Here is a 13123-nt window from a genome sequence, read left to right as displayed (position 1 = left end):
TGCTGATGTGAATGGTTAATTCAAATGAAATTTCTTTGTTATTCTTTCAGATCACAGAGCCTTTTCTGGCTGGTGCTTCTGTGGCAGGAAAGGAGGCACTCAGCCCAGCCGAGTCTGTGGAAATTGTGTCAATCATGAAGACTTTGAAGTGAACCCTTGCTGTAATTTTATGATATTTTAAGTTTATGGTAAACATTTAGTTTAACTTAAGCTAGTAGAGTTCTGCAGTTTCCAAATGAAGTTTACAGATCGGCCCAGACTCAAGAATGATCCTTTCTCAATCAGTTACTAAAGTTGTGAATGCATTGTTTTCTACTTGATCCAGAACAGTCTCTGGATTGGGCGCCTTGACTCTTGGGGGACAGGAACAGGGATGGCTGGAGAGGAGGCTGAGCCATCCCCCGCACGACAAGTCCCTCTGTATTTGGGGCAGCGTGCTCTGGCATTTCCACAGTGACACACTGTCAGTGGTGCATGATTTAAAATGACCTTCCTTTTTGACTGGAAGACTTAGAGGCCACCTGATCATGCTTTCCCATTTTGCAGACGAGGAAATGAGACCCAGAAGTGTGAAATCAGTTTCCTTACTGTTGTCCCGGCTGGTTCTGGACAGACCAGAACTAGAGTGCGAGCTCATCCTGCATCACTGTTCTTCTAACCCTTCCTGAGGCTGTGATGCTCTTGATGAAATTTGAGACGCCAACTGTTTTTGCTGGCATCTTTTAAACTGGGAAAACAACCAGGGTTTAAATGTCAGATTTATTTTTATATGGTTCAGTGTGTGTACTGAACTCCACAGCACCACCTTTAATTTAATGAGGAAACATCGATGGTAAAATATACTATTATTTCACACACCACTAAGAAAGTCCGGTAGGGGAGAGTTAACAGTTAACTTGTGACAGTTAATGGCCAAGCCCATTTGAATTTCAGATGCTAAAGCATGCAAAAGAAAAAAAAAAACAGAGAAAGAAAGAAAGAAAGAAAAAGAAAAGAAAGGAAGGAAGGAGGGGGAACATTGTCAATAAAATATAGTATTTTTACCCTATTCTTCATGAGAAACTTAGAGTTACAAAGCCAGACCTCAGTCCTGGGTCTTCAGAGAGAATCTTGCCCTTCCTAGATCCTGGAATCTTTAAAGCGTCAACCTTACCCTTTCACAAAAATTGGGGTTTTCCCTTTGTCACCCATAAACCGCAGGGGGATTATGTGCCTTTTGTACAATATTCACACACTGAGAAAGCACGTCATTTTAGGTAGTGACAAGTTAGACTAGCACTGGTACTCATTCAGTGTGTCGTAAAATTCTGTTACCACAAAGCAAATATTTTCCTCTCCTGCCCTGTACAATAGCTTTCCCAGAAATAGGGGCAAATTGATTGAAAGAAGACTCTTTTCCCTTTTTTAATGTAAAGCGCTAATGAAAGTGACAGCTTCTTGTCATGACAGGAAACTTGCAACAGTTGGATATCCTTTTGAGAAACTGAAGTTTGCAAAGGGCCATGGACTTCCCCAAATGAACAGTCTCAGGAAATTTTCCTTCAGACTCAGAACATTCTATTTCTAAGTGCTTTATTTATTGTTGGCAGTTCCTCAGGGATTTCACCTTTCTATTAGTCAGTATAGTGAATGTAAAAGTGTTTTATGATCTGAAAATATTTGTATTTTAATTGCTCTTTCAGTTCAATATGAAGTAAAATAAAGGTTCTTGATGATTTGGGATTTAGTTTGCCTGTTTGTGTTAACCATATCACTCTCCAAAGCACCGTGTGACCCTTTGTCACATTCGCTATTGTCAGACTCCAGAAGGACAAGCTGCTATGGTGGGAGCCCAGCTGGGCACTGGCAGCATGCCCCTTCCTACGAATCCTTCAGGTGCCAGCCTCTAGGTCACTTCCTCAGGGACTCCCACTTCTGTATCCTTCCCCTTCCTACAGTTTTCCTGTTATTACATAATTCACTCTTGTTATTACATAATTCGCTCTCATTTAAGGTTGGGCTACCCTCATAGACTTTAACCTCTGTGAGGGCAGGGCCCCTCTCTGTCCATTTTCCAGCCACATCCTGAGCACCTGACACACGGTAGTAAATATGGAAGAATCAGTGACCTAGAAGAGAGCATAGAGAAGCAACCAGCCGAGAGGGGAATAAGGAGTGTAAAGCCAGTCAAATAAGTATACTCGTTACATTCGGTAAATGTGAGCTACTGTGCCCACTCTTGGTATCTTGATTTGGGTTCTACCTGGAGCAGACCCCGCAATAAAGATTTTAGCGCAGGCACTTTTTCCTGGGGTTGGTGGGTTGATCCCTGAAAACACCAGTAAAAAAAAAAATAGCATGCGTTATCAAGGAAGTTACCACAGCGGGCAAGTGGGGTCTAAGCCTGTTGGGGACTCCTAGGAGGGACAGGCACCTCAGAGAGCTCACCTGAGGGGAGGGGCTGGGATAGTCACTCACCAGTTCCCTGGGGTTGCAGGTAGAGGGCTGCTCCTAGGAGGCATTTCCTGACATTTCTGGCCTGCTGTGAACTCTGGCTGAGCCAGTTCCAGCAGCCCACAGGATCCTCAGGCAGTTGGAAGTTGGGCCGTGGTGTAAGGAGGTGACAGGTACAAAGAGGGTCTGGATGGGGCGCTGACAGTGTTGAGCCCTGCGTGGCTCAGATGCACCTATGGCCACATGGAGTAGTGCACTCCATCCTGTCACCACCTCAAGTCCCAGTTTCCAGAGTACATGCACACACCGGGAAGTTTAATAGCATAAGCTCTAGTCCTGTTGCCACAGATGGCTCTGAGTTCATAAGTGATATTCATTATCTTCTTGCTCTACTGCCCTCTTATGGAGTGAATTATGTCCCTTCGAATTCATATGTTAAAGGACCCAACCCTTAGTACCTCGGAATGGGAATGTTGTTGGAAATAGGGCCTTTAGTGAGGTAATTAAATTGAAGTAAGGCTGTTGGGGTAGGGCCCTAATCCAGTCTTACTAGTGTCCTTATAGGAAGAGGAAGAGAAACCAGGGGTGCGAGGGCACAAAGGGACAAGCATATCAAGAGGCATCAGGAGGGTGGTCATCAAGAAGGCAGCTGTCTGCAAGCCAAGGAGAGAGACCTCAGAGGAAACTGACCCTGCCAGCAACTTGATCTTGGACTTCCAGCCTCCAGAACTGCAGGAAAACTAATTTTGATAATTTAAGCCACCCAGTCTGTGGCATTCTGCTATGGAAGCCCTAGCACACAGACACATTTTAGGTTCCCTTCACGCTTGGCATGTCTTCTTTCTGCTTGTCTAGGTTGCTTGAGTGGTGGGGTGACCTAGACCCTCATCGCTAAGGGGTCTTAATCCCTGGTTGTCAGGCTCTTGTCAGACTTTGTCAACAGAAATTGCCAATGTATATTCAACACCAGGCATGGTAACACCAAGAGGCATCCCAGTGAAAGTCCTGAGTTCCAGACATCGTCCTCCTTGCCCTCCTTCCTCATAGTAATAGCCTACTCCTGCTGGGTAGTTACTGCTTCCTTTGATTGCTAGTCTGTTGGCATGAAGACCCCCAAATGACCAAGCATCAGCCGTAGTTTTACTGGAACCCTTTCTATGTCCCATGGTAGTTGTAACCCCTGCTGACCCCCTAAAGTTAGGTGCTCTAGTCCAGCAGAGCCTAACATGGAAAGGATGGGAACACAAATTCCCCAGGTGGGTCAATGTGAGCTATGGTGACAGAGGCCACTCCTACCTCTTGGATTCCAGACCTGTGTTTTCTACCTGTTGGAGTCAGAACATACAGTACCCTATTGTGACCATATGTGGCCCCATATTCCTCATCTGTAAGACCAGCATCCCAGCCCTGCGAAGGTGCTCTCATGTTGCTGCGCCTTTAAGAGGCCATCCCAATATTCTATCAGGGCCATAGTTTCAATGAACTGTGGTGTTTAGGAGACAAAGCATAACAAAGACTTGTTATGCTGCCTTCATTGTAAAGTGAAGCTCTTGGTATAAGGCATGAGTTCTCAGCTAATATCACTTTCAAGGGGGTGAAGATTAGTTTTTGATGGGCAAAACAACTCTTCTGGTGCATATAGCACAGATACAGTGTATCCGTGGTATTAAAATTTTGTGGGAGTGGCAATTAGGAAAAATGTCTAAAAAGACATTAGGGGAGTGGTAATGAAAATTTGATAAGCACTTGTCAAAGGGACTGTTACATGAAATTTCATAGTGATATAGACCCATAGCCTTTGCATAGTGTTGCCGGCCAAGCCACTATGGGCAGAAAGGGAGAATCCATCCTAGGGATCAACTCCAAGGAGATGGATCTCTGTCCCTCCCAGAGTGGAAGGAGTTTGATGAAATCAATTTGCCACCAAATGGGTGGTTGGTTTCCTTGAGGTATGGCAACAAATTAGGGCTCGGCCTCTGAGGCTAATTGTTCAGACATCCAGTGGTAGACACTCGGTCAGGCCTGGTGAGTGGGAGCCGCTCTAGAGTTTCATCCCTGCCACTGCAGCTACTCTGTCTGCAAGCCCAGTGAGGAAGCCCGGAGGCAGCCAAGGACAGAGGCTGGCTGGACTGCACAGGATGAGTCATCCTAACCACCTGGTTGTTTTGTACTTCCTTTGATGGATACTTTCATGTGAGCACTAACATAAGACACAAATGTTTGACCTTTATGCCTATTCTTGTCTACTAACCTTGTCTCTTGATTAACCAGTCACATCATGTGTCACTGCCCAGAAGTCTTTGTATATACTTACCTTGGGCTGTGCCTCCTCTCACACAAGGCTGACGACCAGCTGTGTTACCTGACGCACCACCCACTGGGAGTACTTCTCTTCACCACTGTTTTTCACAGTCACTCCTGACTGGGGCTGTAGTGTGGTGGCAGTCCACACACAGACTAATTAACATAGAGAGCTGATCTATCTTTGAACCAGACCTGAGTTTGTTTGTTGTCCATCAGTTGGGTTGAAGGAACCTATGCGGCCGCAGGTATGAGCTGAAGGAGAGGTGTAAGTGCAACCGAGGAAGTGACGGAGGCGCATGCATTGCCTATTTGTGTGATATATTTGGCTTTGACTTTCGGGGTTTGCCCCACCTACCCAGAATGTCCCATTTCCATTGTACAGTAGATTGCTGACATGCTGGCTTGATTCAGCTGTCTGAGGAAAGCTAAAATATTTTACTCACAACATTATTTCAAACATTTCCTGTTCATACTTCTTTTATATTTTAATAAAATGTACCTCTTTAAATGAAACCATGGAGGTTTTCTGGCGTTTCTTATTAGTCTCCAGTGACATGAACTTATACTTTTCTTCAGTGCACCAACAGCAGTTGATAACAACTAATCAGGACTTCATATCTCTCAAATGCTAGCAATACTGAATAAGCCCGTCCCCCTGAATCTTACCTTAATGGACCCCAGATGAGGCTTCTAATAATTGTGATGCTTTAAGCTCAGAATTTCTCACCATTCTACTCCCATAAACAGTGAGACCCTTGTTACCACCTAACTGGGAAGGAATCTAATTCCAGTAACCCACCCTGACATGTGAGTACCGTTTCCAGTACTGTCTTAGTGTGGGTTACCCGCAGAAGGAGGCCCAGAGACAAGAATTTGAGATCAAGTTGTTTATTTGGAAAGTGAATCCAGTGGACACCAGTATTAAAATAGGAAGCAAAAAAGGAAAGAGAAGGAAGTTGAATAAACTGTTGTCAACCAGGTTTCCACTGTGGGAAAGGAGGTGACTCACCCTGGGGGCTCTGGGAAACAGTGCAGAACGCACGCGTCAGCGGAGTGCTTCCACCCAGCAGGTGAGGGAGCTGGGCATTTGTACCAGCTTGCTAAAGCTGCTGGAATAACCACAAACTGGGCGGCTTAAATAATGGAAGTTCATTACCTCACAGTTGGGAGCTCCAAAATCAAGGTGTCAGCAGGGTTGGTTCCTCTGGAGGACCGTGAAGGAGGGATCTGTTCCTGGCCTCTCTCCCTGCCTTCTGTGTGTCTGTGTCAAAATCCCCCCTTTCTGTAAGGACACCAGCTGTATTGGATGAGGGCCTACCCTTATGACCTCATTTTGACTTGATTACCCCATGCAAAGACCCTGTTTCCAAATGAAGTCCCATTCGGAAATACTGAGGGTTAGGACTTCAACATACACCATTTAGGGGATGCAGTTCGACCTATAACTATTTACATGCCGACTCTCATGTCCCTGGTTGAGGGTTGCTTTCAGTTCAGGGCAGTGTGTTAGTTCCCTGGCACTTTCAGCCCATCATACACGTGGCCAAGTGAGCTCTGAGGCTCAGAGGTGCTACCTGTTGGGATTTGGGTCTGTATACTCAAAACTAAGTGCCCAGAGGACACAAGTGGGGCACCAGCAGCGTCTGATGCTTTGGGAGTACAAATTACTGCTTCTAGGACCCATTTAAACTTTTTTTCTTAGTAGGTAAGATTATGAAAGGGAGAATCATAGGAAAAAGACAAGCTTTACATGTTTTTCTTCCTGTGGAAACCAAAGTCTATTAACTCTATAGAGATCCCCTCTATACAAGAGTCTTAAAAAAATGTAGTCTGGATATTTTTGGTGATTACCTGCACTGTCAGCTAATTGTCTCAAGAAACTGAAATAATTTAGAAGTAACATGATTTTTAATAATGTAAAAATTCACTTAGTAAGCATGAATGATGACATAACGCCTCCTACAGAATGATGTAGAGCAGGGGTCCCCAACGTCCGGGCTGCAGACCGGTACTGGTCCAGGCCTGTTAGGAACTGGGCCGCACAGCAGGAGGTGAGCTAGAATGTAATTAATGCACATGAATTGTTCTGAAACCATTGCCCCCGCCCCAGTCCATGGAAAAATTGCCTTCCATGCAACTTATTCCTGGTGCCAAAAAGGTTGGAGACCGCTGGTGGAGAGGAAGTAATTAACTATAAAACGAATGACTTCTTGGAAATCCTCACAGGAGGTTTCATCATTGCAGAGTCGCCACCAGATGGCAATAGAGATTCTGGAATCCAATTTTGTGAGCAAGTTGAAGAAACTTCCACTCGGGACTCCTCCCCAAGTTCATCAGCGTTCACTGAATCCCTTTGGACAAGTGCTGTTCCTGATGCTGGCTGACTTAGGAATCCTGGCCATATTACACTTTGGGGTGCAATGATATAATATGTGAATTATACCCCTTCCCTGAATGCCTTTTTTTGTTTGTTTGTAATCGATTAGGATTTTTCTGAGATTAAAAACTATTTTAAATTCTGAAAATTGGGTCCGAGAGGGAACAATGCCACTTGCTCCACCCAGGAATCTATAGTAGCAAAACCCTCGCTGCTAATTAAGTCACTAATTAACACTGCTTGCTATCAGTGATTTTTAAAAATATATTTTTAATTTATTTTCAGAGAGAGGGGAAGGGACGGAGATGAGACATTGATGTGTGAGAGAAACATCAATCTATTGCCTTCTTCCTCTTGCACACCCCTAACTGAGGACCTGGCCTGCAACCCAGGCTTGTACCCTGACCTGGAATTGAACCACCGACCTTCCATTTGCAGGCTAGTGATCAATTTACTGAGCCATATCAGCCAGGGATCAAAGTGATTTTTTTAAAAGAGTGACTGCAGGAAGCATTTACTTACAGAAAAGACACCTGCCATTATTTTTTTCAAAATTAATCTTTTAAATTATTTAAAAATCTTCAGTGTATGCAAGTCATACACATTTTATTTTTCCTTTTCAAATGTGGCTATTTTATTTTTATTTTTTAAGTTTTTAAATTATATTTTATTGATTATACTATTACAGTTGTACTAATTTTTCCCCCTTTGCCCCCTCTGCCCAGCACCCCTCACTTCCTCAGGCAATCCCCACACCAGTGTCTATGTCCATGGGTCATGCATATAAGTTCTTTGGCTACCGATTTTCTGTACTCTACACCCCCATGGCTATTCTGTAACTACCTATTTGTAATTCTTTTTTTCCAGATTTAAAATTTTTTTTAATTTTTGCATTTTTTTAATTGTTCAACTACAGTTGTCTCCATTTTCCCACCACCACTTCCCCCTGCCAGCCTCGATCCTACCCCTCTTTGGCTTTGTCCACGGGTCCTTTATACACATTCCTTGAGGCCCTACCCCTCTTTACCCCATTATACCCCTCCCCCATCCCTTCTAGTTACTGTCAGTTTGTTTGTTTTTTTTTTTTTAGATTTTATTTATTTATTTTAGAGAGGGGGGAAGGGAAGGAGAAAGAGAGAGGGAAACATCAGTGTGTGGTTGCCTCTCACATGCCCTGCACTGGGGACCTGGCCTGCAGCCTAGGCATGTGCCCTGACTGGGAATCGAACCAGTGACCTTTTGGTTTGCAGATCGGTGCTCAGTCCACTGAGCTACACCAGCCAGGGCTCAGTTTGTTCTTTATTTCAATGTCTCTAGGCCACATTTTAAATTTTAGTTTTTTTTAAGTCTTTATCTTCATAAATCTTAACATTCTACTTAAAAATCTAATTAATACATTTAAATAACCACTTTCAAAGGGTCACTTTAATATTTGGTCAACTCACATAAACCAAACTTTGTTGAATGAATGGTTCCATTTATGACTTAAATTCCTTCAAAACTTCAGTATGAAGTGTATTTTGATTTCTTCTATTGCCCAAACTGACCAATAAGCATAACTTCTTATACTATTCTACTAAGGTCTAACACATTTAGTTTATAAATGTAAAACATGCCTCCTTTACTCCATAGGCAGTGCTATGTTTTTGCACTTCATGTGTACATTTTGTCTGCTTCCCAACTAAGCTGTAAAGTGTGGGGAGTGAGGGTAGGGCCAGTTCAGTTCTGTTAAGTAGTGACTGGCACTTAGAGAACGTTAAAGGCCAAGAAGGATCTGAATTGGAAAGGAAAGGCCAGAGAGAGTTTTCTAGACTGAAAGAAATACCAGCAAAGTTATGGACAGTAATGGTGATATATTTTGTTATTATTGGCCAAGTCTTGCCCGTGATAATTTTATATACACTTTATATACCTTCCCCCCAACCCCAGGATATACAAGGTGCATTTATACTCTTAGTAGCTTGATGACTTTTTTGTTGTTGAAGATTTGGGATCAAAATACATGAAATTTTAATTTACATGTTTAATTAGCTCTTCAACAAGACACTGTCTAGACTGCACATCTGAAGTCCTTTCTATTTCTCATGGATTCCTGGATTTTTCATTCTAGGTGGAGTATGCCAGTGCTTTTTAAATTTTTTTCCTCCTTTATACTCCACCAACTATCTTACTCCACCATCAGACAAAACAACTCACATTCATTTGATTCATCAATTAATTGAGCATGTACTATATGCTGGCCAGTGTTCTAGCAGCACTTGGGATGCCTCAAGTAACAGAAACAAAGAACACTGCCTCTGAGGATTTTACTTTATCTTCTAGCCTGAATGACAGACACAAATATGTAAGCAAATTATTTTAATAACAAAACAAAAATTAAAATGTCAAAAATACAAATTACTTCGTATTTTAAGAGTTACTAAGGGCTTTGTAAGGGCTTTTTTTGGAAAAAAATTGTAAAAGAACTGGGAAAGGGAAATGGTGCCCAGTTTTCCACATCTGGAATTTTTAAAAGATGTGTAAAATTTATACTAAGAATATTTTTATGTCTTGTCTTACTGCTTTTTTCTGTCTTCTTCGGGACAGATTTCTCTTTCCTGCATGGGAATTTGTACAGTAATGAAAGTAACTACTATTTTCTGACATGCCTGCCACTACCAAGCACCTTTCACGGTCATCCCATCTAATCTTCATTACATTCGAAAAGACAAGCTCTCCTTTTCTTGAGCACAAACTAGAGATTTAGGCTAACCTGAACTGGTTATCAAACAAGATTGACAATCACTTCTCCTCGGACTCCTTTAAGCCAATGTGGTTGGCATGTGCGTGTGTACCCGTAGCTGAAACTATTGCCACCTGTCAGTCGCGTGATTCCCGCCCGCTCCCCGCCGCCCTCCTGCCCCGCCCAATACCATAAGCCTGGAGGTCCAGAGCACTGAGGCCTCTGGGCGGGGCCTGAGCGGAAGGAGGCGGGGCCAGTGTCCTCCAGGGAAAAGGACTCAGCAGTGGTTTGTCCTACGCTGCCGACCGTAGAGGCTCTGAGTTGCCGCCCCTTTCCTGGGAGTGGTGGAGATTTGATCATGTGACAGTCGGGGGGCGGCATTGGGTAGGTTGTGGGAAGCAGCAGGAGTTTGACAAAAACAAACGGCGACGCGGACGCCGCCGTAGGGTCTATGGCTGAGGCTGTGAGACCCACTCGACGGCCCAAGGCCAAGGCCAGCCGGACTAAAGGCAAGGTGAGGATACCTCTCCTCCCGCTCCTCTACCCTCCGAGGCCTAGGCCGGTGCTTTCTATCTCCCTTCCCCTCTCTTGGGCCTCTCCCACCGCATCTACCTATCCACCAAGCCCTCCGCATCCCCTGCCCCTACCTCCCCTTATTTGATTCCACCACCGGTTGACTCCATTCGGCTCCTGTCTTCCTCGTCCACATTCCCCTGCCAGACTTTGTCAGGAGCCCATTTTTTCTTCTTTCTCAGACCCTGTTGGGTTTTTCCCTACCTGGGTCTGGATTCCTGCCGCGAAGCAGCTTTTCCCGCCCCAGCCTATCTGTGACGGTCTTCTTTTTTCTTTTATAACCTGGGAACATTTCCAGTCCCTCTCATATAAAGAGGGAAGGAGCCTGTCCTCCGCTTGGAGAAGGTATCCTTTGGCAGAGCTTCATGGATAGCGACAGCCAGAAAGACTGTAGTGATGGGCCTGTTCACTTTTAAAATTAAAGATGATGGTGGTGGAGCTATTTATTTCTCGTTATCCGGTTGTTTAAGATGAGGGCACGAATGTCCAGAAGTTAAACCATGACGAGACTCACACATTAGGGATTTGAATTTTCTGCGATTCGTGGTTTAAGCTGATTTATGGTATTGGTGTGTTTTTAGGTTGATTTGTTTTGTTTTTAGGTGCAGACTGGGTTTTCATTTTGTTCCTATATTTTTTCTGAGATGACATTTATTGTACAATGAACAGGTTAAACCCCTAGATGGCTGGGCCTAGATAATTTTGGCTTCCCTGAAACTGAGTTTACATTAAGTAAGTTATTAGCATGGTATTATAAGTACAGAAAATTTCCATTTCTACAAATGGGTGATGTTCCAGTGCAGGTGTGACTTAAAAATGAGAACTAAATCTGATTTCCTCTTTGGGAACAAGGCTTGAACAGGAGACTAGTGTTCAAAGGTACTATGTTTAATAAGTTGTCAATGACTTAGGAGGATCCTTTTCATTATGATGCCTTTTGAAAAGCCTTTAGTGGATGGAGTTACGTACACCAGTGCTCACAGGTCTGTGAGTGTTACTCTTGGGCGAGAAAGCCCTTTTACTACCTAATTTCAGAAACACTTTTGAGAGGAATACTTTTGCATATAATTTGGCAAGAACTGTCAGCACAGAGGGGGAAGAAAACAGCCATCGGTCAGCCGTGCATCAGGCCCCCGAACCTAGAATACAGTAGTGTTTAACATGTACACATCAATCTGTAAAGAACAGAGTCTTAATTAATTTTTAATCTATATTTTTAAAGAAATGAAGCCCTGGCTGGCGTAGCTCAGTGGATTGAGCGCGGGCTGGGAACCAAAGTGTCCCAGGTTTGATTCCCAGCCAGGGTACATGCCTGGGTTGCAGGCCAAAACCCCCAGCAACCACACATTGATGTTCCTCTCTCTCTCTCTTTCTCCCTCCCTTCCCTCTCTAAAAATAAATAAATAAAATATTTAAAAAAAATGAATGGTGAAATTAAAGCCTAGAGAAGTTAAATGATAAGCTGAAAGGCATGTAGTTAATGAGAAAAGCCAGAAATCTGAATTATCAATCCAGTTGCCAATAATTGTATTATATATTTATAGGTATCTTCCTATAGATGGAATGTTATAAATATCTAAAAACAGTCAGTTAAGAGGATTCTCAGTCCAGTTATTTTGTTGAGAACAGTTTCTAAAATAAATTTAAAATCTTAAAACTTTTAAACCCATCATGAAAAACCAATTGCTTATTTTATTGACAGCTTTCAGGCAACTTTCCTACACAAGCATAGGTTGACTTATTTTTTTTTTTTTTGTCTGTTAAAATTTATGAAGAGGTGACCTGGCCATTGTGGTTCAGTTGGTTGGTCATTTTCCTGCAAACCAAAAGGTTGTCGGTTGGATACCCAGTTAGGGCACATGCCTGGGTTGTGGGTTCAGTCCCTGGTCAGGGTGCCTACAGAAGGCAACCAACTGACATTTCTCGCTTGCATTGATATTTCTCTCCCTCTCTTTCTCCCTTCCCCTCTCTCTAAAGTCAAAAATTAAAAAAATTTATGAAGAGCCCTTCATTCTAGAAGAATTTAGTCAAGCCAGAAATTCTTGACATATACTTTTTCTCACCCGCCAAAGATAATCAGCCATTAAGTCTTACCAGTTGTATTTTTAAAATGTTCTCTCAATTCTGCCCATTTCTTTCATCTTAACAACTACAGTCATTCTCCAAGGAGGGTTTTTTTGCTAAACTGGCCTCTCCAAGTTCATTCTTGCTGTCCATTCTCTAAACTAAAGCTGGATTGATATGGATTGATATTTTTAAAAACAAAATACTGATGACTGTCCTCAAAACCTTTCAAAGGTTTCCCATAGCCCAGAGGCTAGAGTCTATAAAGTTCTTAGAGTGGACTCAGGCCCTCAGTAATCTGGCTTTTTCACCTCCGCCTAAGGTCTGTTCCCGCTGCCCGTCTCTCCTCCCAAATCCATCAGTACCACTCTGCATCTTTGTGTCCCTCATTCCACTGGTAGTTGCTTTGGCAACATCTCTCTTCTCCCTTAAAACTGTGAACTCGGAAGGGGCCTGTCGTGTTTGCCACGTTCCTGGTACTTTTCACAGCCTTTGTGGGCCTTGATAATATTGGCTGGATGAAGGAATAAATGTTAGTATTGAAAAATATTTCCAAGCTTTGTCACTCAGAAGAATTTCCTCCTGTAAGTTTCCTGAGTAGTATGAGAACACAAATGAAAAAAAAAAAAAAGTTCACAGTACCAGCAAGG

At 43.2% G+C, this 13123-nt stretch overlaps 2 protein-coding genes across 3 annotated transcripts in view; both read left to right on the top strand.

Annotated features, from left to right (window-relative positions):
- Positions 1 to 1722, top strand: part of PSTPIP2 (proline-serine-threonine phosphatase interacting protein 2) — a 67241-nt gene extending 65519 nt beyond the window's left edge. The window contains exon 15 of the mRNA XM_045850414.1: positions 51 to 1722. The gene's annotated coding sequence lies outside the window, so the exon portion shown is untranslated. The remainder of the gene's footprint in view (positions 1 to 50) is intronic.
- An 8473-nt stretch (positions 1723 to 10195) lies between these two features.
- Positions 10196 to 13123, top strand: part of EPG5 (ectopic P-granules autophagy protein 5 homolog) — a 94202-nt gene continuing 91274 nt past the window's right edge. For both annotated transcript variants that reach the window (XM_045849815.1, XM_045849814.1), the window contains exon 1: positions 10196 to 10350. In XM_045849815.1, coding sequence (XP_045705771.1) covers positions 10288 to 10350 — 63 coding nt within the window. In that variant the 5' untranslated portion in view covers positions 10196 to 10287. The remainder of the gene's footprint in view (positions 10351 to 13123) is intronic.

The sequence above is a fragment of the Phyllostomus hastatus genome, unplaced genomic scaffold (genome assembly GCF_019186645.2).
Source record: "Phyllostomus hastatus isolate PE091 unplaced genomic scaffold, TTU_PhHast_1.1 phas_contig_80, whole genome shotgun sequence".
NCBI classification, from domain to species: domain Eukaryota; kingdom Metazoa; phylum Chordata; class Mammalia; order Chiroptera; family Phyllostomidae; genus Phyllostomus; species Phyllostomus hastatus.
The sequence above is the reverse complement of the archived record's forward strand: the minus strand, read 5'-3'. Positions and strand labels throughout refer to the sequence as shown.